We start from the raw sequence: 24,595 nt of genomic DNA, 5'->3' as shown, positions 1-24,595 counted from the left end.
TTGGTTTATCCCAAGGAGAAGTCCCCATGTACCCATTCTCCATATCTGACTTGCTAACGTTGTGGTGGTGGGGGATACATTGTCTTGTACTGGTTGTTGTCATCAATCTGGAAGGTGTCAGTGGGATGAAGACCTGAACTAATGTACAGTACGAAAGGATCCCACTATGCTTCTATGACATTGGGTCTATCAAGAGAGAAGAAAGCATAAATAAAGTAAACCACGGGACTGCCAATGTTCCAAAACCATTTCAGGTGACTTAATCCACCATGAGAGATGTGGAATGAGTCATATAACTGTTGTGCTGTTGTCCGTACAGATGTGGATGAGTGTGCCTTTGAAGATGGATGTCGTCGTGAATTGGGGAACCTTTGTTTGAACACTGATGGGAGTTATCGCTGCAGTTGTCAGACAGGATTCCAGGAGTCAGGATTCACCTGCACTGGTGAGTGATCAATGGACCAATGCAGGTTAGATGAAACCTATCATCTGCAGGACAAGGACTTTATGTGGTCAGATTGTGGCCCTGCATCAATAGAAATCACTTTTCTCTAATCCATAGATTAATGACAGCTCATTCCCAGACCTTCCAAAGTCTTCATGGAGCATGTAGTTCGTGTAGATCGCCATGATACAAATGTCCGGTATGCCTGTTTAATATCTCAGGATCTGTGTCTATACCCTCAGATGTGGACGAATGTAAGGACAACCCTAATATCTGTTCTGGGATTGGGGTTTGTGAGAATATGGTTGGGAGTTACCGCTGTGGTTGCCAAGCTGGTTTTCGAGGAAATGGAACCTATTGTGAAGGTTAGTACCATATACTGTATGTAGTTATTATTTCCCTTGTGTGTACAATCGTCATAGGGTGTTCAGTGACTCTGGGTGTATCATAATGTTCCTTCTACAGATGAGAATGAGTGCGTGTCAGGGAGACACGGATGTAACACCAACGCCCACTGTGGAAACGTCATCGGGTCCTACTTCTGCCAGTGCTACCATGGATTCAACGGAGATGGCTACAGCTGCTTTGGTGAGGATTAGAGAGCACGAATGTGCACCTATAAATCATGAGATGGGCGAACCTGAACCTGCTACTGTTCGGGCCATGGACACTGAACACAGACTTCACCAGGAAGTCTGTGTTACTGTTTGGGCTTGGCTGCCCGATCACCGGGGGTTTGTCGCACTGTCATGTACATGGCTGCACAGCAAACATCACTTATAATCAGCGGTAAAATCATGCCTGCCGATCAGAGAGACGCAGTTCCCATGCTGTCAAAAGACAGCGTGAGCACTCAGCTGTGATCGGAGGTATAAACTTTACCTCCGGTGACTGATGTCAGCTGGTGGGACTACTGCACCCATCATCCGACACCTGCAGCCGCTAATTACAGTGAGAGCAGAAGTGGTGGATGGGAGTATTCATCATCAGCTCCGGCGCTGTAAATAATTTTAAAAAATGGCGTGGGTTCCCCTGTTTTTTTGCTAACCAGCCAGAAAAAAACTCACTGCAACCCTCAGCTGTCAGCTTCAGCAAGGCTAGTTATGAAGAATAGAGGGGTCCCACCAAGACCGGACTGGCCACCCGGCAATTCTGGAAAATGCCAGAAGGGCCTGTTTGATTGTGGGTTGCCTTGTCTGCTACATTGTTAACAGAATCGGTGTTCTCAAGACACCCATACTGTTAGGAGTTGAGAGGAAGCACAAAGTCGCTGCCTCCGTCAATTAACCCAGCACTCCATGGGTATAACTAGAAATATAGGTTTTATAGTAAATCTTGCTTTCCTCCATCCAGGGTAATATTGGTATTATATCCCATCTAGTTCTTGGGGACAGTGACAGCATGGACGTGTGTGATTTCAAATGCCAGGGCTGAATTGCAGTCCCAGTCCGAACCTGGACCCACGCTGTTGGTTTTAAATAAATTATAAAAAAAACAGCATGGGGTCCCCCCCATTTTTGACCAACCTTGCTAAAGCAGATAGCTGAGGGGCAGGTATTCTCAGGCTGGTAAGGGGCCATGGATATTAGCCCCCCACCAGCCTAAAAACAGCAGCCCGCAGCTGATCAGAAAAGGTGCATCTATTAGATGTGCCAATTCTGGCGCTTTGCCCGACTCTTCCGCCTTGCCCTGTAGTGGTGGCAAGTGGGGTAATATTTGTGGGCTTGATGTCACCTGACTATACAAAGGTGACATCAAGCCCACGGCTTAGTAATGGAGAGGCATCTATAAGACACCTATCGATTACTAATCCTATAGTTATATGGTAAATAAAGACACTGCCAGAATAAAGTCCTTTATTTGAAATTAGACTAAACACAGTTTTCCATTTTTATTTAAACGCCTAATTTCAGCGAAGCCCTCGTTCTCCTGTAATAAAAGTAAAATAAAAAAAACAATAATATACCATACCATTCAAAAGACATACTGATAGGGAATTTAGATTGTGAGCCCCATCGGAACTTCTACGAGCGTAGCCTCAGAGACCGGTGGTGACGTCAAAATCATAATAAAGCCAGACTAGAATTTGACCAGCCCCAAACTTCTGGGAGAATGTCCTATGGACAGATGAGACAAAAATTGAACTTTTTGGCAAGGCACATCAGCTCTATATTCACAGATGGAAAAATGAAGCATATCAAGAAAAGAACACTGTCCCTACTGTGAAACATGTTCTGGGGCTGCTTTTCTGCATTGGCTCAGGGTGTCTATAATCTGTGCAGGGTACAATGAAATCTCAAGACTATCAAGGGATTCTGGAGAGAAATGTGCCCAGTGTAAGAAAGCTTGGTCTCAGCCGCAGGTCATGGGTCTTGCAACAGGATAATGACCCAAAACACACAGCTAAAAACACTGAAAAACTGCTAGGAGGAAAACATTGGACTATTCTGCAGTGGCCTTCTATGAGCCCTGACCTAAATCCTATTTAGCATCTTTGAAAAGCAACCTTCAAACACGATACAATTGGAGCAGTTTGCTCTTGAGGAGTGGGCCAAAATACCTGTCGAGAGGTGCATACTGAGGTACCCAGCGGGAACCTGAGCCCTAAAAGAGGGGTAGTAGAGCCACCACTGGGGGAGTCCTAGATCCTAAGGGGTCAATGAGGGGTTATCAAAGGCCATGGGGAGAGACTTGCTTTGCTGGAAATGTAGTGGTCCAGGATGTATAGCCGCCCTTTTGTCCCTTGTCCTCCAAACAGACGGACTGCAGCCTAAGGAGGTGCTGCTCCTAATATGCATATCCCGCCTACAGTGTGGACTACCTGCCCAAAGAGAGGCCACAGTCATGTCCTGCAACTATATATGGAGTGCTGGTGTCAGGACTGTTAGACTCAGGGAGCTTGGTGACCCTGATAAGGGCCACACTCCCCCACCAGGGGATGCCAAGGACTACCCTGTTGCCAGATTGACTATAAAAACTGTGGGGTGGTTAAGGACTTGCTACACCCGGTGATAATAGGGCAGGACTTTAGCCTATTCTGGGACTTATGGGTGAAGTCGGGGATACCAAGTGTCCCAGACAAAAGCCACTTCAACTCTGAGAAAACCCCATCACAGTTGGAGGTGGATGAGTTTCCCTTTGTGTACTGGCTGGTGAATAGGATGAGACCGTGACCAGTGAGGCTGAGATTCCTGAACTGAGGGTGTCTGGTGAAAATTTTAGGACTGTTCAAATGCGGGATCTTACTCTAAGAGGGGCATTGGAAAATGTGACCGTAATAAATGGGGTTGTCCAAGGGCTGACACCAGGTTTCCACATTTTTCATTAAATGGAGAGCTGCTGTCACTAAGCTGAGAGAGGAAGTGGTAGAGCAGTTGTTAGTACCGGGTTCCTATATGCATAGGGTGTTAGACCTGGCCCATTCCCATATCTTGTATGGACATCTGGATGTAGACGAAACACAAGAGCGGGTCCTTAGAAGATTCTACTGGCCTGGGTGTCACAGGCAGATTGCTACCTATTGGCGGCCCTGCCTTACTTGTCCGCTTACAGCCCCCCGTGTCCCATTTCTGAAATCCCCTAGTGCCTGTTATAGATGTCCCATTTGACAAGATTGCCATGGACCTTGTAGAGCCCCTGGTTAAGTTCGCCAGAGGGCACCAATACATTCTAGTGGTGATGGACTATGCAACACGGTACCCAGAGACGGTACCCCTTAGAAACTCCTCCACCTGGAACATAGCCCGAGAGTTAGTCCATATATTTTCTTGGACAGGCCAGCCAAAGGAGATCCTGATGGATCAAGGCACACTGTTTATGTCCAAAGTGATGCAGGAGTTGTGTAAGGGTCTCCAGTTTACACAACTCCGCACGTCGGTGTACCTTCCACAGACGGACGGCCTGGAGGAGAGATTCAAAAAGACGTTGAAGGCCATGCTTAAGAAGATCATGGAGAGAGATGGCCGAGACTGGGATTGACTACTGTCATACCTGCTGTTCTCTTTCAGGGAAGTTCCTCAGTCTTCTATGGGCTTCTCACTGTTCGTGCTGTTGTATGGACGGCATCCCCTGGGACTTTTTGGGATGTTGCAAAGGAGAAGGGAAGCAGAAGTTACACGCCACCAGGTTGTTATTGAACATGTGGCCCAAATGCAGGACTGAATTGCTAGGGTGATTCCGATTGTGAAGGCACAAGAAGGCCAGGCGAGGGTCTACAACCAAGCTGCGAGGCTGAGACAATTTAGCCCTGGAGACTGGATGTTAGTATTTATTCCCACCGTGGAAAGCAAATTCCTGGCCAAGTGGCAAGGGCACTACAAGGTGGTCATGAATTTGAGTGACATCAACTATAAGGTCCACCAACCAAGCAGAAGAAAGCCGTACCAAGTGTACCACATCAACCTGCTCAAACCATGGCGAGACTGGGAATCGGGGGAGGCTGTGTGCCTTGGAGCCAGTCCTGAAGCCAGGGTCGAGGATGTCACAGAGGCAGAGACACTGTCACTGGCCCAGAAACAGTGCCGTGAGTTGTTTCAGTGGAACAGGGACCTGTTTAAGGAGCTACCAGGTTGTACACAGGTTGTGGAGCACGAAATCCTGCCTGAACCACATGTGAAGGTGAATCAGAAGCCATATTGGATTCCCAAAGCCCTCCAGGAGGTGATCTCCAATTAGCTGAGGAGAATGTTGAGCCTGGGCGTTATCAAGAAGTCAAAGAGCGGTTGGTCAGCCCTATTGTCCTTGTGCCAAAGCCTGATGGAGAGTGGCGCTTCTGTAACAATTACAGGAAGCTAAATGAGGTGTCTAAGTTTGATGCGTATCCTATATCCTAGGTTGATGAGCTCATTGAGAGGCTAGGGTCTGCCAGATACATCACCACCCTGGACCTAATGAAGAGGTACTAGCAGATTCTCCTGTACCCAAGTGCCAAGGAGAAGACGGTCTTCTCTATACCTGATGGATGCTACCAGTATACCAGAATGCCATTCAGCCTACAAGGAGCCCCAGCTACCTTCCAGAGGTCTGTGGACCGGATCCTAGCCCATCACAAGAAGTACGCCACCGCTTATTTAAACAACATAGTTATTTTCAGCCCGGAGTGAGGAAATCAACTGTAGATGGTCCAGGCAGTACTGGATGCACTGAGGAAGGCAGGGTTTACCATAAATTCAAAGAAGTGTGCTGTCGGGAAAGAAGAGGCAAAATACTTGGGCTACATTGTCGGAAGGGGCGGGATAAAGCTGCAAGTAGACAAAGTGGAGGCAATCCAAAAAGTGGCCACAGCAGTTCTCCAAGAAGCAGGTCAGAGCATTCCTGGACATTGTGGGATATTACAGCCGGTTTATCCTTAACTTCGCCATGGTAGCCACCTCTCTGATGGACCTCCTTAAAGGGACAAAGTCGAGGATGGTCAAATGGTCTTCTGAAGCTGAGATGGCATTCCAGGAGTTGAAGCTCGTCCTGTCCAGACAGCAGGTCTTTGTTGCACTAGATTTCACTAAGAAGTTTGTGCTCCAGACGGACGCCTCCAAGATCAGGTTAGAAGCTGTGCTGTCCTAGGAAATAGATGGGGACTAACACCCAGTCCTATATCTGAGTAGGAAACTCACCTTCTGTGAGAAGAACTATGCCATTGTTGAAAAGAGTGCTTGGCCATCAAGTGGGCGATTGACAGTTTGAAGTACTACCTGCTAGGCCATAAATTTAGGCTAATATCTGATCATGCGCCCCTGAGAAGGATGAGTGAAAAGAAGGAGAAGAATGCCCGGGTAACTAGGTGGTTTCTGGCGCTCCAAGACTTCACTTTCCATGCGGAGCACAGGCCAGGAAGCTGCATGGGAACGCAGATGCCCTGTCCAGAGTCCTCTGCTAGCCAGCGAAGGTGCCAAAACCCCCAGCTTTGGGCAGGGGGGGGATATGTGACAGAGTCACTGATAATGTAATAGAGGGGATATATGTTTCACTACGCCTAATGGCGTAAGTGATATAAAATCCCGAGTTCTATTTCCTCCAGCACAGTAAGGGTTGTGAGGGTTAAGTTAATGTATGCTATCTGCTGATTTTTAGGGGGACATTCATAGAACGGGTCGGAGAGTGTCCTCCCATATCTCCACCAACAGAGCCGGCACCACGGTGTGCTGACAGGACGTTGGTGATGTCACAGTCATGCGATCAGTCACGTGGTTGAGGAGTCACATGGTCAGAGCTTAAATAGCTGAACTCCAGGGTTAAGAAAAAAAAGTGGAGGAATGGATTCTGCACACCACCCATGTAAAATATATAATAACCTTTATTCAGGCATGTCAGACTGCACTAAAAACATAAGAAACACCTGACGCGTTTCTGGTGTGTTACAAACACCCTTACTCATAGGAACCTCATTTGGATTCATCTGGATAACGTCTGCAGCTCCATACCGCCTCCTCAAACTCCAGGGTTAGTCTGGTCTGTTGAAGGCCTGGAGAGGAAGAGTCCAGGGGAGTGTTTGTGCACACAGTGCTTGTGCAAGGACATTGCTAGTCCTGAGTGGGCTGATCCTCACTAGTGCAAGGACTACATGAAGTGCATGAAGTTCTAGCGTTTGGTTTGGCTTCACTGTTTTTCCCAGAGGGCCATGTTTATTTTTGTGCTTAAAACTTTGGTTTATACTGTACTAATAAACCAAGCGCATCCTTAAAGGCGCAGTGTTCCTGTGACTACCTCTGCGTGCAGCCAAGTGAGCCGATCTACCACAATATATATACGCTAATTAGGGAGGTCCTCTAGTGCTCTGTAAACCAACTTATGGGGAGAGAAGCACCGCCCTTTTTTATTTTGAAGATTTCCTGTCCTTGAAGTGGGGATCTCTCTCTTGTCGGTGCTTTCATGGGTTCTGAAAAAACACATTACGTGTTTCTTTATCAGATTATGTAAGATGAGGTTTGTGATGGAGTCGACTATAAAAGCTCCTTACCTCTCAGAACACATGAGCCAAATCTTACATGCTCATAATGATCCTCACTGCTTTTGGTGTCTAATCAAATCCCATCCGCAAAGTCCTGAGTTCTACAAACACAACTCCTAGACCTCGAAAACGTTCTTCACACTAACTCAAGTCTTCTTTCGATATGGACCATGGAGTCCATATAAAAGGTGATGAGCCCATCTCTTGTTGCAAAATTGACACCTAGGAAAATCTCATCAAGTGAACCAGTGGTTTACAGTCATGCCGAATTTACTTTACTAAGAAAAAACATGATTTATTAGATATGTCCACAGTCAAAGTCTCAATGACCCAAGTTCTAGGTGTTTTTCTATGAGTTTGGGGACAAAATTAGAGGATTTTCTCTTAGGCTTCTAATGCCCTTTGTTTCCCAATAAATTATCTTCAGATCACTCCCGCTCACCGACTCATTGGACAAGAGAGATGCAGGCCACATTACATATCATTGACCACCCAAGCTCATCTTGAGACTACCATATCTACTCCAACATAAATTCACCATTTTCCCTTGAAGGAACCTCCAACTGTCCTCCTTTCCTGTCCTAACTCAACTCCTGCCTTGACCAATGACTTCACCTGATATTTCATCATCTCAAACATACATGTATTGCCTCATTCCTTGACTTGTACATATTCTTTTACTTTACAGATATTGATGAATGCTCTGTGGATAATGGGTTTTGTGAGCAGCTGTGTGTGAACCAGGCGGGCAGCTTCCAGTGCCAATGCCACCAGGGGTATCGTCTCCTGAACAATGGAAAGAACTGTACAGGTGATGAACATTGGACAAGGGTCAGAACTTCCAATTGCAGACAAGTAGATGATGTTCTTGAGTTGAGTGTGGGATATCTTAGCTTTCACTCTTTCCAATCGTTTTTTCCATTAGATTTTGATGAGTGTCAGACCGAGAATGGGAAATGCCAACAGATGTGTAGAAACAGGAACGGATCCTACCAGTGCTTATGTCGGATAGGATTTCAGTTGCATGTGGATCAACGCCAGTGTGTGGGTAAGAAAGTGGCTTATTATCCAGAGCAATGATCCAAGCATACCTCAACTTCTGGCGGAAGAAGGAGGGAACCCAGAGAAATAACTGGGACGTAACATCAGCATAGACTATGCACATGAGGGTGCAGCTTGGAGTCAACCTTATCGTCTCTTTTCTTAATCGTATAATTCAATTATTTTCAGATATTGATGAGTGTAAGATCGATAATGGAGGCTGTACCCACTCCTGTAATAACACTGAGGGGGGGTTCGTCTGTAAGTGCCCTACTCACCAGACCCTGGCCAAGAATCAGCAGACCTGCGTTAGTGAGTACAAACCATCTACCAAGTGGTCTGGGTCAAAGTGGTACTGTATCACAACCAATCGCCATCCCTATACCACCAGCCCCTCTATACCCTGTGCCGTCATCCAGTCATTACACCACCAGCCCCTCGATACACTGCACCATCATCCAGTCTTTACACCAACAGCCCCTCTATACCCTGTGCCATCATCCAGTCATTACACCACCAGCCCCTCTATACCCTGTGCCATCATCCGGTCATTATACCACCAGCCCCTCTATACACTGCACCATCATCCAGTCATTACACCACCAGCCCCTCTATACCCTGTGCCATCATCCGGTCTTTATACCAGCTCATCTATACCCTGTGCCATCATCCAGTCATTACACCACCAGCCCCTCTCTACCCTGTGCCATCATCCAGTCATTATACCACCAGCCCCTCTATACTCTGTGCCATCATCTGGTCATTATACCACCAGCCCCACTATACCCTGTGCCATCATCCGGTCTTTATACCAGCTCATCTATACCCTGTGCCATCATCCAGTCATTACACCACCAGCCCCTCTATAACCTGTGCCATCATCCAGTCATTACACCACCAGCCCCTCTATACCCTGTGCCATCATCCAGTCATTACACCACCAGCTCCTCTATACTCTGTGCCAACATCCAGTCATTACACCACCAGCCCCTCTATACTCTGTGCCATCATCCGGTCATTACACCACCTGCCCCTCTATACCCTGTGCCATCATCCAGTCATTACACCACCAGACCCTCTATAACCTGTGCCATCATCCGGTCATTACACCACCAGCTCCTCTATACTCTGTGCCATCATCCGGTCATTACACCACCAGCTCCTCTATACCCTGTGCCATCATCCAGTCATTACACCACCAGCCCCTCTATACTCTGTGCCATCATCCAGTCATTATACCACCAGCCCCTCTATACCCTGTGCCATCATCCGGTCTTTATACCAGCTCATCTATACCCTGTGCCATCATCCAGTCATTACACCACCAGCCCCTCTATACTCTGTGCCATCATCCGGTCATTATACCACCAGCCCCTCTATACCCTGTGCCATCATCCAGTCATTACACCACCAGCCCCTCTATACCCTGTGCCATCATCCAGTCATTACACCACCAGCACCTCTATACTCTGTGCCATCATCCGGTCATTATACCACCAGCCCCTCTATACCCTGTGCCATCATCCGGTCTTTATACCAGCTCATCTATACCCTGTGCCATCATCCGGTCATTACACCACCAGCCCCTCTATACCCTGTGCCATCATCCAGTCATTACACCACAAGCCCCTCTATACCCTGTACCATCATCCGGTCATTACACCACCAGCCCATCTATACTCTGTGCCATCATCCGGTCATTATACCACCAGCCCCTCTATACCCTGTACCATCATCTGGTTATTACACCACCAGCCCCTCTATACCCTGTGCCATCATCCAGTCATTACAACACCAGCTCCTCTATACCCTGTGCCATATCCGGTCTTTATACCAGCTCCTCTATACCCTGTGCCATCATCCGGTTATTACACCACCAGCTCATCTATACCATGTGCCATCATCCAGTCATTACACCACCAGCCCCTCTATACCCTGTGCCATCATCCGGTCATTACACCACCAGCCCCTCTATACCCTGTGCCATCATCCAGTCATTACACCACAAGCCCCTCTATACCCTGTACCATCATCCGGTCATTACACCACCAGCTCCTCTATACCCTGAACCATCATCCAGTCATTACACCACAAGCCCCTCTATACCCTGTACCATCATCCGGTCATTATACCACCAGCCCCTCTATACCCTGTACCATCATCCGGTTATTATACCACCAGCCCCTCTATACCCTGTGCCATCATCCGGTCTTTATACCAGCTCATCTATACCCTGTGCTATCATCCAGTCATTACAACACCAGCTCCTCTATACCCTGTGCCATATCCGGTCTTTATACCAGCTCCTCTATACCCTGTGCCATCATCCAGTCATTATACCACCAGCCCTTCTATACCCTGTGCCATCATCCAGTCATTACACCACAAGCCCCTCTATACCCTGTACCATCATCTGGTCATTACACCACCAGCTCCTCTATACCCTGTGCCATCATCCGGTCATTACACCACCAGCTCCTCTATACCCTGTGCCATCATCCAGTCATTACACCACAAGCCCCTCTATACCCTGTACCATCATCCGGTCATTACACCACCAGCCCCTCTATACCCTGTGCCATCATCCGGTCATTACACCACCAGCCCCTCTATACCCTGTACCATCATCCGGTCATTACACCACCAGCCCCTCTATACCCTGTGCCATCATCCAGTCATTACACCACAAGCCCCTCTATACCCTGTACCATCATCCGGTCATTACACCACCAGCCCCTCTATACCCTGTGCCATCATCCAGTCATTAAACCACCAGCCCCTCTATACACTGCACCATTATCCGATCATTACACCACCAGCCCCTCTATACCCTGTGCCATCATCCAGTCATTACACCACCAGCCCCTCTATACACTGCACCATCATCCAGTCATTACACCACCAGCCCCTCTATACCCTGTGCCATCATCCTGTCTTTATACCAGCTCATCTATACCCTGTGCCATCATCCAGTCATTACACCACCAGCCCCTCTCTACCCTGTGCCATCATCCAGTCATTATACCACCAGCCCCTCTATACTCTGTGCCATCATCTGGTCATTATACCACCAGCCCCACTATACCCTGTGCCATCATCCGGTCTTTATACCAGCTCATCTATACCCTGTGCCATCATCCAGTCATTACACCACCAGCCCCTCTATAACCTGTGCCATCATCCAGTCATTACACCACCAGCCCCTCTATACCCTGTGCCATCATCCAGTCATTACACCACCAGCTCCTCTATACTCTGTGCCAACATCCAGTCATTACACCACCAGCCCCTCTATACCCTGTGCCATCATCCAGTCATTACACCACCAGCTCCTCTATACCCTGTGCCATCATCCAGTCATTACACCACCAGCCCCTCTATAACCTGTGCCATCATCCAGTCATTACACCACCAGCCCCTCTATACCCTGTGCCATCATCCAGTCATTACACCACCTGCCCCTCTATACCCTGTGCCATCATCCAGTCATTACACCACCAGACCCTCTATAACCTGTGCCATCATCCGGTCATTACACCACCAGCTCCTCTATACTCTGTGCCATCATCCGGTCATTACACCACCAGCTCCTCTATACCCTGTGCCATCATCCAGTCATTACACCACCAGCCCCTCTATACTCTGTGCCATCATCCGGTCATTATACCACCAGCCCCTCTATACCCTGTGCCATCATCCGGTCTTTATACCAGCTCATCTATACCCTGTGCCATCATCCAGTCATTACACCACCAGCCCCTCTATACTCTGTGCCATCATCCGGTCATTATACCACCAGCCCCTCTATACCCTGTGCCATCATCCAGTCATTACACCACCAGCCCCTCTATACCCTGTGCCATCATCCAGTCATTACACCACCAGCCCCTCTATACTCTGTGCCATCATCCGGTCATTATACCACCAGCCCCTCTATACCCTGTGCCATCATCCGGTCATTACACCACCAGCCCCTCTATACCCTGTGCCATCATCCAGTCATTACACCACAAGCCCCTATATACCCTGTACCATCATCCGGTCATTACACCACCAGCCCATCTATACTCTGTGCCATCATCCGGTCATTATACCACCAGCCCCTCTATACCCTGTACCATCATCTGGTTATTACACCACCAGCTCCTCTATACCCTGTGCCATCATCCGGTTATTACACCACCAGCTCATCTATACCATGTGCCATCATCCAGTCATTACACCACCAGCCCCTCTATACCCTGTGCCATCATCCGGTCATTACACCACCAGCCCCTCTATACCCTGTGCCATCATCCAGTCATTACACCACAAGCCCCTCTATACCCTGTACCATCATCCGGTCATTACACCACCAGCTCCTCTATACCCTGAACCATCATCCAGTCATTACACCACAAGCCCCTCTATACCCTGTACCATCATCCGGTCATTATACCACCAGCCCCTCTATACCCTGTACCATCATCCGGTTATTATACCACCAGCCCCTCTATACCCTGTGCCATCATCCGGTCTTTATACCAGCTCATCTATACCCTGTGCTATCATCCAGTCATTACAACACCAGCTCCTCTATACCCTGTGCCATATCCGGTCTTTATACCAGCTCCTCTATACCCTGTGCCATCATCCAGTCATTATACCACCAGCCCTTCTATACCCTGTACCATCATCCGGTCATTACACCACCAGCTCCTCTATACCCTGTGCCATCATCCAGTCATTACACCACAAGCCCCTCTATACCCTGTACCATTATCCGGTCATTACACCACCAGCTCCACTATACCCTGTGCCATCATCCGGTCATTACACCACCAGCTCCTCTATACCCTGTGCCATCATCCAGTCATTACACCACAAGCCCCTCTATACCCTGTACCATCATCCGGTCATTACACCACCAGCCCCTCTATACCCTGTGCCATCATCCGGTCATTACACCACCAGCCCCTCTATACCCTGTACCATCATCCGGTCATTACACCACCAGCCCCTCTATACCCTGTGCCATCATCCAGTCATTACACCACAAGCCCCTCTATACCCTGTACCATCATCCGGTCATTACACCACCAGCCCCTCTATACCCTGTGCCATCATCCAGTCATTAAACCACCAGCCCCTCTATACCCTGTGCCATCATCCAGTCATTACACCACAAGCCCCTCTATACCCTGTACCATCATCCGGTCATTAGACCACCAGCCCCTCTATACCCTGTGCCATCATCCAGTCATTACACCACAAGCCCCTCTATACCCTGTGCCATCATCCGGTCATTACACCATCAGCTCCTCTATACCCTGTGCCATCATCCAGTCATTACACCACAAGCCCCTCTATACCCTGTACCATCATCCGGTCATTACACCACCAGCCCCTCTATACCCTGTACCATCATCCGGTCATTACACCACCAGCTCCTCTATACCCTGTGCCATCATCCGGTCATTACACCACCAGCCCCTCTATACCCTGTGCCATCATCCAGTCATTACACCACAAGCCCCTCTATACCCTGTACCATCATCCGGTCATTACACCACCAGCTCCTCTATACCCTGTGCCATCATCCGGTCATTACACCACCAGCCCCTCTATACCCTGTGCCATCATCCGGTCATTACACCATCAGCTCCTCTATACCCTGTGCCATCATCCAGTCATTACACCACAAGCCCCTCTATACCCTGTACCATCATCCGGTCATTACACCACCAGCCCCTCTATACCCTGTACCATCATCCAGTCATTACACCACCAGCTCCTCTATACCCTGTGCCATCATCCGGTCATTACACCACCAGCTCCTCTATACCCTGTGCCATCATCCGGTCATTACACCACCAGCTCCTCTATACCCTGTGCCATCATCCGGTCATTACACCACCAGCCCCTCTATACCCTGTGCCATCATCCAGTCATTACACCACCAGCTCCTCTATACCCTGTGCCATCATCCAGTCATTACACCACCAGCTCCTCTATACCCTGTGCCATCATCCGGTCATTACACCACCAGCTCCTCTATACCCTGTACCATCATCCAGTCATTACACCACCAGCTCCTCTATACCCTGTGCCATCATCCAGTCATTACACCACCAGCTCCTCTATACCCTGTGACATCATCCGGTCATTACACCACCAGCTCCTCTATACCCTGTGCCATCATCCAGTCATTACACCACAAGCCCCTCTATACCCTGTGCCATCATCCGGTCATTACACCACCAGCTCCTCTATACCCTGTGCCATCATCCAGTCATTACACCACAAGCCCCTCTATACCCTGTGCCATCATCCGATCATTACACCACCAGCCCCTCTATACCCTGTGCCATCATCCGGTCATTACACCACCAGCCCCTCTATACCCTGTGCCATCATCCGATCATTACACCACCAGCCCCTCTATACCCTGTGCCATCATCCGATCATTACACCACCAGCTCCTCTATACCCTGTGCCATCATCCGGTCATTACACCACCAGCCCCTCTATACCCTGTGCCATCATCCGGTCATTACACCACCAGCCCCTCTATACCCTGTACCATCATCCGATCATTACACCACCAGCCCCTCTATACCCTGTGCCATCATCCGGTCATTACACCACCAGCCCCTCTATACCCTGTGCCATCATCCGATCATTACACCACCAGCCCCTCTATACCCTGTGCCATCATCCGGTCATTACACCACCAGCCCCTCTATACCCTGTGCCATCATCCGGTCATTAAACCACCAGCCCCTCTATACCCTGTACCATCATCCCGTCATTACACCACCAGCTCCTCTATACCCTGTGCCATCATCCAGTCATTACACCACAAGCCCCTCTATACCCTGTACCATCATCCGGTCATTACACCACCAGCCCCTCTATACCCTGTGCCATCATCCAGTCATTACACCACAAGCCCCTCTATACCCTGTACCATCATCCGGTCATTACACCACCAGCCCCTCTATACCCTGTGCCATCATCCGGTCATTACACCACCAGCTCCTCTATACCCTGTGCCATCATCCAGTCATTACACCACAAGCCCCTCTATACCCTGTACCATCATCCGGTCATTACACCACCAGCCCCTCTATACCCTGTGCCATCATCCAGTCATTACACCACAAGCCCCTCTATACCCTGTACCATCATCCGGTCATTACACCACCAGCCCCTCTATACCCTGTGCCATCATCCAGTCATTACACCACAAGCCCCTCTATACCCTGTACCATCATCCGGTCATTACACCACCAGCTCCTCTATACCCTGTGCCATCATCCGGTCATTACACCACCAGCCCCTCTATACCCTGTGCCATCATCCGGTCATTACACCATCAGCTCCTCTATACCCTGTGCCATCATCCAGTCATTACACCACAAGCCCCTCTATACCCTGTACCATCATCCGGTCATTACACCACCAGCCCCTCTATACCCTGTACCATCATCCAGTCATTACACCACCAGCTCCTCTATACCCTGTGCCATCATCCGGTCATTACACCACCAGCTCCTCTATACCCTGTGCCATCATCCGGTCATTACACCACCAGCTCCTCTATACCCTGTGCCATCATCCAGTCATTACACCACCAGCTCCTCTATACCCTGTGCCATCATCCAGTCATTACACCACCAGCTCCTCTATACCCTGTGCCATCATCCGGTCATTACACCACCAGCTCCTCTATACCCTGTACCATCATCCAGTCATTACACCACCAGCTCCTCTATACCCTGTGCCATCATCCGGTCATTACACCACCAGCTCCTCTATACCCTGTGCCATCATCCAGTCATTACACCACAAGCCCCTCTATACCCTGTACCATCATCCGATCATTACACCACCAGCCCCTCTATACCCTGTGCCATCATCCGGTCATTACACCACCAGCCCCTCTATACCCTGTGCCATCATCCGGTCATTAAACCACCAGCCCCTCTATACCCTGTACCATCATCCCGTCATTACACCACCAGCCCCTCTATACCCTGTGCCATCATCCGGTCATTACACCACCAGCCCCTCTATACCCTGTGCCATCATCCAGTCATTACACCACAAGCCCCTCTATACCCTGTACCATCATCCGGTCATTACACCACCAGCCCCTCTATACCCTGTGCCATCATCCGGTCATTACACCACCAGCCCCTCTATACCCTGTGCCATCATCCGGTCATTACACCACCAGCCCCTCTATACCCTGTGCCATCATCCAGTCATTACACCACAAGCCCCTCTATACCCTGTACCATCATCCGGTCATTACACCACCAGCCCCTCTATACCCTGTGCCATCATCCGGTCATTACACCACCAGCCCCTCTATACCCTGTGCCATCATCCGGTCATTACACCATCAGCTCCTCTATACCCTGTGCCATCATCCAGTCATTACACCATAAGCCCCTCTATACCCTGTACCATCATCCGGTCATTACACCACCAGCCCCTCTATACCCTGTACCATCATCCAGTCATTACACCACCAGCTCCTCTATACCCTGTGCCATCATCCGGTCATTACACCACCAGCTCCTCTATACCCTGTGCCATCATCCAGTCATTACACCACAAGCCCCTCTATACCCTGTACCATCATCCGGTCATTACACCACCAGCTCCTCTATACCCTGTGCCATCATCCGGTCATTACACCACCAGCCCCTCTATACCCTGTGCCATCATCCAGTCATTACACCACAAGACCCTCTATACCCTGTACCATCATCCGGTCATTACACCACCAGCTCCTCCATACCCTGTGCCATCATCCGGTCATTACACCACCAGCCCCTCTATACCCTGTGCCATCATCCAGTCATTACACCACAAGCCCCTCTATACCCTGTACCATCATCCGGTCATTACACCACCAGCTCCTCTATACCCTGTACCATCATCCGGTCATTACACCACCAGCCCCTCTATACCCTGTGCCATCATCCAGTCATTACACCACCAGCCCCTCTATACCCTGTACCATCATCCGGTCATTACACCACCAGCCCCTCTATAACCTGTGCCATCATCCAGTCATTACATCACAAGCCCCTCTATACCCTGTACCATCATTCGGTCATTACACCACCAGCTCCTCTATACCCTGTACCATCATCCGGTCATTACACCACCAGCTCCTCTATACCCTGTGCCATCATCCAGTCATTACACCACCAGCCCCTCTATACCCTGTGCCATCATCCGGTCATTACACCACCAGCCCCTCTATACCCTGTACCATCATCCAGTCATTACACCACCAGCTCCTCTATACCCTGTGCCATCATCCGGTCATTACACCACCAGCTCCTCTATACCCTGTGCCATCATCCAGTCATTACACCACAAGCCCCTCTATACCCTGTACCATCATCCGGTCATTACACCACCAGCTCCTCTATACCCTGTGCCATCATCCGGTCATTACACCACCAGCCCCTCTATACCCTGTGCCATCATCCAGTCATTACACCACAAGCCCCTCTATACCCTGTACCATCATCCGGTCATTACACCACCAGCTCCTCTATACCCTGTGCCATCATCCGGTCATTACACCACCAGCCCCTCTATACCCTGTGCCATCATCCGGTCATTACACCACAAGCCCCTCTAAACCCTGTACCATCATCCGGTCATTACACCACCAGCTCCTCTATACCCTGTGCCATCATCCGGTCATTACACCACCAGCTCCTCTATACCCTGTGCCATCATCCAGTCATTACACCACAAGCCCCTCTATACCCTGTACCATCATAAGTTCATTACACCACCAGCTCCTCTATACCCTGTGCCATCATCCGGTCATTACACCACCAGCCCCTCTATACCCTGTGCCATCATCCAGTCATTACACCACAAGACCCTCTATACCCTGTACCATCATCCGGTCATTACACCACCAGCTCCTCTATACCCTGTACCATCATCCGGTCATTACACCACCAGCTCCTCTATACCCTGTGCCATCATCCAGTCATTACACCACCAGCCCCTCTATACCCTGTGCCATCATCCGGTCATTACACCACCAGCCCCTCTATACCCTGTACCATCATCCGGTCATTACACCACCAGCCCCTCTATACCCTGTACCATCATCCAGTCATTACACCACCAGCTCCTCTATACCCTGTGCCATCATCCGGTCATTACACCACCAGCTCCTCTATACCCTGTGCCATCATCCAGTCATTACACCACAAGCCCCTCTATACCCTGTACCATCATCCGGTCATTACACCACCAGCTCCTCTATACCCTGTGCCATCATCCGGTCATTACACCACCAGCTCCTCTATACCCTGTACCATCATCCGGTCATTACACCACCAGCCCCTCTATACCCTGTACCATCATCCGGTCATTACACCACCAGCCCCTCTATACCCTGTGCCATCATCCAGTCATTACACCACAAGCCCCTCTATACCCTGTACCATCATCCGGTCATTACACCACCAGCTCCTCTATACCCTGTACCATCATCCGGTCATTACACCACCAGCTCCTCTATACCCTGTACCATCATCCGGTCATTACACCACCAGCCCCTCTATACCCTGTGCCATCATCCAGTCATTACACCACAAGCCCCTCTATAGCCTGTACCATCATCCGGTCATTATACCACCAGCCCCTCTATACCCTGTGCCATCATCCGGTCATTACACCACCAGCCCCTCTATACCCTGTGCCATCATCCGGTCATTACACCACAAGCCCCTCTATACCCTGTGCCATCATCCAGTCATTACACCACCAGCCCCTCTATACCCTGTACCATTATCCGGTCATTACACCACCAGCTCCTCTATACCCTGTGCCATCATCCGATCATTACACCACAAGCCCCTCTATACCCTGTTCCATCATCCGGTCATTACACCACAAGCCCCTCTATACCCTGTACCATCATCCGGTCATTACACCACCAGCTCCTCTATACCCTGTACCATCATCCGGTCATTACACCACCAGCCCCTCTATACCCTGTTCCATCATCCGGTCATTACACCACAAGCCCCTCTATACCCTGTGCCATCAACCAGTCATTACACCACCAGCTCCTCTATACCCTGTACCATCATCCGGTCATTATACCACAAGCCCCTCTATACCCTGTACCATCATCCGGTCATTACACCACCAGTTCCTCTATACCCTGTACCATCATCCGGTCATTACACCACAAGCCCCTCTATACCCTGTTCCATCATCCGGTCATTACACCACAAGCCCCTCTATACCATGTGCCATCAACCAGTCATTACACCACCAGCTCCTCTATACCCTGTACCATCATCCGGTCATTACACCACCAGCCCCTCTATACCCTGTGCCATCATCCAGTCATTACGCCACCAGCCCCTCTATACCCTGTGCCATCATCCGGTCATTACGCCACCAGCTCCTTTATACCCTGTACCATCATCCGGTCATTACACCACCAGCTCCTCTATACCCGGTACCATCATCCGGTCATTACACCACCAGCCCCTCTGTACCCTGTGCCATCATCCAGTCATTACACCACCAGCCCCTCTATACCCTGTGCCATCATCCGGTCATTACGCCACCAGCTCCTTTATACCCTGTACCATCATCCGGTCATTACACCACCAGCCCCTCTATACCCTGTACCATCATCCAGTCATTACACCACCAGCCCCTCTATACCCTGTGCCATCATCCGGTCATTACACCACCAGCCCCTCTATACCCTGTGCCATCATCCAGTCATTACACCACCAGCCCCTCTATACCCTGTGCCATCATCCGGTCATTACGCCACCAGCTCCTTTATACCCTGTACCATCATCCGGTCATTACACCACCAGCTCCTCTATACCATGTGCCATCATCCAGTCATTACACCACCAGCTCCTCTATACCCTGTACCATCATCCGGTCATTACACCACCAGCCCCTCTATACCCTGTGCCATCATCCAGTCATTACACCACCAGCCCCTCTATACCCTGTGCCATCATCCGGTCATTACGCCACCAGCTCCTTTATACCCTGTACCATCATCCGGTCATTACACCACCAGCCCCTCTATACCCTGTGCCATCAACCAGTCATTACACCACCAGCTCCTCTATACCCTGTACCATCATCTGGTCATTACACCACCAGCCCCTCTATACCCTGTGCCATCATCCAGTCATTACACCACCAGCCCCTCTATACCCTGTGCCATCATCCGGTCATTACGCCACCAGCTCCTCTATACCCTGTGCCATCATCCGATCATTACACCACAAGCCCCTCTATACCCTGTTCCATCATCCGGTCATTACACCACCAGCTCCTCTATACCCTGTGCCATCATCCGGTCATTACACCACCAGCTCCTCTATACCCTGTGCCATCATCCAGGCATTACACCACCAGCCCCTCTATACCCTGTGCCATCATCCAGTCATTACACCACCAGCCCCTCTATACCCTGTGCCATCATCCAGTCATTACACCACCAGCCCCTCTATACCCTGTGCCATCATCCAGTCATTACACCACCAGCCCTTCTATACCCTGTACCATCATCCCGTCATTACACCACCAGCCCCTCTATACCCTGTGCCATCATCCGGTCATTACACCACCAGCTCCTCTATACCCTGTGCCATCATCCGGTCATTACACCACCAGCTCCTCTATACCCTGTGCCATCATCCGGTCATTACACCACCAGCTCCTCTATACCCTGTGCCATCATCCAGGCATTACACCACCAGCCCCTCTATACCCTGTGCCATCATCCAGTCATTACACCACCAGCCCCTCTATACCCTGTACCATCATCCGGTCTTTATACCACCATCCCCTCTATACTCTGTGCCATCATCCAGTCATTACACCACCAGCCCCTCTATACCCTGTGCCATCATCCAGTCATTACACCACCAGCCCTTCTATACCCTGTACCATCATCCCGTCATTACACCACCAGCCCCTCTATACCCTGTGCCATCATCCGGTCATTACACCACCAGCTCCTCTATACCCTGTGCCATCATCCGGTCATTACACCACCAGCTCCTCTATACCCTGTGCCATCATCCGGTCATTACACCACCAGCTCCTCTATACCCTGTGCCATCATCCAGGCATTACACCACCAGCCCCTCTATACCCTGTGCCATCATCCAGTCATTACACCACCAGCCCCTCTATACCCTGTACCATCATCCGGTCTTTATACCACCATCCCCTCTATACTCTGTGCCATCATCCAGTCATTACACCACCAGCCCCTCTATACCCTGTGCCATCATCCAGTCATTACACCACCAGCCCTTCTATACCCTGTACCATCATCCCGTCATTACACCACCAGCCCCTCTATACCCTGTGCCATCATCCCGTCATTACACCACCAGCCCCTCTATACCCTGTACCATCATCCGGTCATTACACCACCAGCCCCTCTATACTCTGTGCCATCATCCGGTCATTATACCACCAGCCCTTCTATACCCTGTACCATCATCTGGTCATTACACCACCAGCCCTTCTATACCCTGTACCATCATCCGGTCATTACACTACCAGCTCCTCTATACCCTGTACCATCATCCGGTTATTACACCACCAGCCCTTCTATACCCTGTACCATCATCCAGTTATTACACCACCAGCCCCTCTATACCCTGTGCCATCATCCGGTTATTACACCACCAGCTCCTCTATACCCTGTACCATCATCCGGTTATTACACCACCAGCCCTTCTATACCCTGTACCATCATCCGGTTATTACACCACCAGCCCCTCTATACCCTGTGCCATCATCCAGTCATTACACCACCAGCCCCTCTATACCCTGTGCCATCATCCAGTCATTACACCACCAGCCCCTCTATACCCTGTGCCATCATCCAGTCATTACACCACCAGCTCCTCTATACCCTGTGCCATCATCCGGTCATTACACCACAAGCCCCTCTATACCCTGTACCATCATCCAAGCATTACACCACCAGCTCCTCTATACCCTGTGCCATCATCCAGTCATTACACCACCAGCCCCTCTATACCCTGTGCCATCATCCAGGCATTACACCACCAGCTCCTCTATACCCTGTGCCATCATCCGGTCATTATACCACCAGCCCCTCTATACCCTGTGCCATCATCCGGTTATTACACCACCAGCCCCTCTATACCCTGTGCCATCATCCAGTCATTACACCACCAGCCCCTCTATACTCTGTGCCATCATCTGGTCATTACACCACCAGCCCTTCTATACCCTGTACCATCATCTGGTCATTACACCACCAGCCCCTCTATACCCTGTGCCATCATCCGGTCATTACACCACAAGCCCCTCTATACCCTGTGCCATCAACCAGTCATTACACCACCAGCTCCTCTATACCCTGTGCCATCATCCGGTCATTACACCACCAGCTTCTCTATACCCTGTGCCGTCATCCAGTCATTACACCACCACCTCCTCTATACTCTGTGCCATCATCCGGTCATTACACCACCAGCCCCTCTATACCCTGTGCCATCATCCGGTCATTACACCACCAGCCCCTCTATACTCTGTGCCATCATCCGGTCATTACACCACCAGCTTCTCTATACCCTGTGCCGTCATCGAGTCATTACACCACCAGCTCCTCTATACTCTGTGCCATCATCCGGTCATTACACCACCAGCCCCTCTATACCCTGTGCCATCATCCGGTCATTACACCACAAGCCCCTCTATACCCTGTGCCATCATCCGGTCTTTATACCACCATCCCCTCTATACCCTGTGCCATCATCCGGTCATTACACCACCTGCTTCTCTATACCCTGTGCCGTCATCCAGTCATTACACCACCAGCTCCTCTATACTCTGTGCCATCATCCGGTCATTACACCACCATCCCCTCTATACCCTGTGCCATCATCCGGTCATTACACCACAAGCCCCTCTATACCCTGTGCCATCATCCGGTCTTTATACCACCAGCCCCTCTATACCCTGTACCATCATCCGGTCATTATACCACCAGCCCCTCTATACCCTGTACCATCATCCGGTCATTACACCACCAGCCCCTCTATACCCTGTGCCATCATCCGGTTATTACACCACCAGCTCCTCTATACCCTGTACCATCATCCGGTCATTACACTACCAGCTCCTCTATACCCTGTACCATCATCCGGTCATTACACCACCAGCCCCTCTATACTCTGTGCCATCATCCTGTCATTATACCACCAGCTCCTCTATACCCTGTACCATCATCTGGTCATTATACCACCAGCCCCTCTATACCCTGTACCATCATCCGGTCATTATACCACCAGCCCTTCTATACCCTGTGCCATCATCCGGTTATTACACCACCAGCTCCTCTATACCCTGTACCATCATCCGGTCATTACACTACCAGCTCCTCTATACTCTGTGCCATCATCCTGTCATTACACCACCAGCTCCTCTATACCCTGTACCATCATCCGGTCATTATACCACCAGCCCTTCTATACCCTGTACCATCATCTGGTCATTATACCACCAGCCCCTCTATACCCTGTGCCATCATCCGGTCATTACACTACCAGCTCCTCTATACTCTGTGCCATCATCCTGTCATTACACCACCAGCTCCTCTATACCCTGTACCATCATCCGGTCATTATACCACCAGCCCTTCTATACCCTGTACCATCATCCGGTCATTACACCACCAGCCCCTCTATACTCTGTGCCATCATCCGGTCATTATACCACCAGCCCCTCTATACCCTGTGCCATCATCCTGTCATTACACCACCAGCCCCTCTATACTCTGTGCCATCATCCGGTCATTATACCACCAGCCCCTCTATACCCTGTGCCATCATCCTGTCATTACACCACCAGCCCCTCTATACTCTGTGCCATCATCCGGTCATTATACCACCAGCTCCTCTATACCCTGTGCCATCATCCGGTCATTATACCACCAGCCCCTCTATACCCTGTACCATCATCCGGTCATTACACCACCAGCCCCTCTATACCCTGTACCATCATCCTGTCATTACACCACCAGCCCCTCTATACTCTGTGCCATCATCCGGTCATTACACCACCAGCCCCTCTATACCCTGTACCATCATCCGGTCATT

At 50.0% G+C, this 24,595-nt stretch overlaps 1 protein-coding gene across 1 annotated transcript in view; it reads left to right on the top strand.

The window, feature by feature from the left end:
- The window catches only part of LOC141047971 (uncharacterized), a 107,420-nt gene that overhangs the window by 44,955 nt on the left and 37,870 nt on the right, over positions 1 to 24,595 (top strand). Inside the window, exons 5-10 of the mRNA XM_073543345.1 lie at positions 320 to 445; positions 688 to 810; positions 911 to 1,033; positions 8,077 to 8,199; positions 8,314 to 8,436; positions 8,619 to 8,741. Coding sequence (XP_073399446.1) covers positions 320 to 445; positions 688 to 810; positions 911 to 1,033; positions 8,077 to 8,199; positions 8,314 to 8,436; positions 8,619 to 8,741 — 741 coding nt within the window. The remainder of the gene's footprint in view (positions 1 to 319; positions 446 to 687; positions 811 to 910; positions 1,034 to 8,076; positions 8,200 to 8,313; positions 8,437 to 8,618; positions 8,742 to 24,595) is intronic.

The sequence above is a fragment of the Dendrobates tinctorius genome, unplaced genomic scaffold (assembly GCF_039654945.1).
Source record: "Dendrobates tinctorius isolate UK_male_01 unplaced genomic scaffold, ASM3965494v1 ptg000130l, whole genome shotgun sequence".
NCBI lineage: Eukaryota > Metazoa > Chordata > Amphibia > Anura > Dendrobatidae > Dendrobates > Dendrobates tinctorius.
This window is presented reverse-complemented; position numbering and strand designations above follow the sequence as displayed.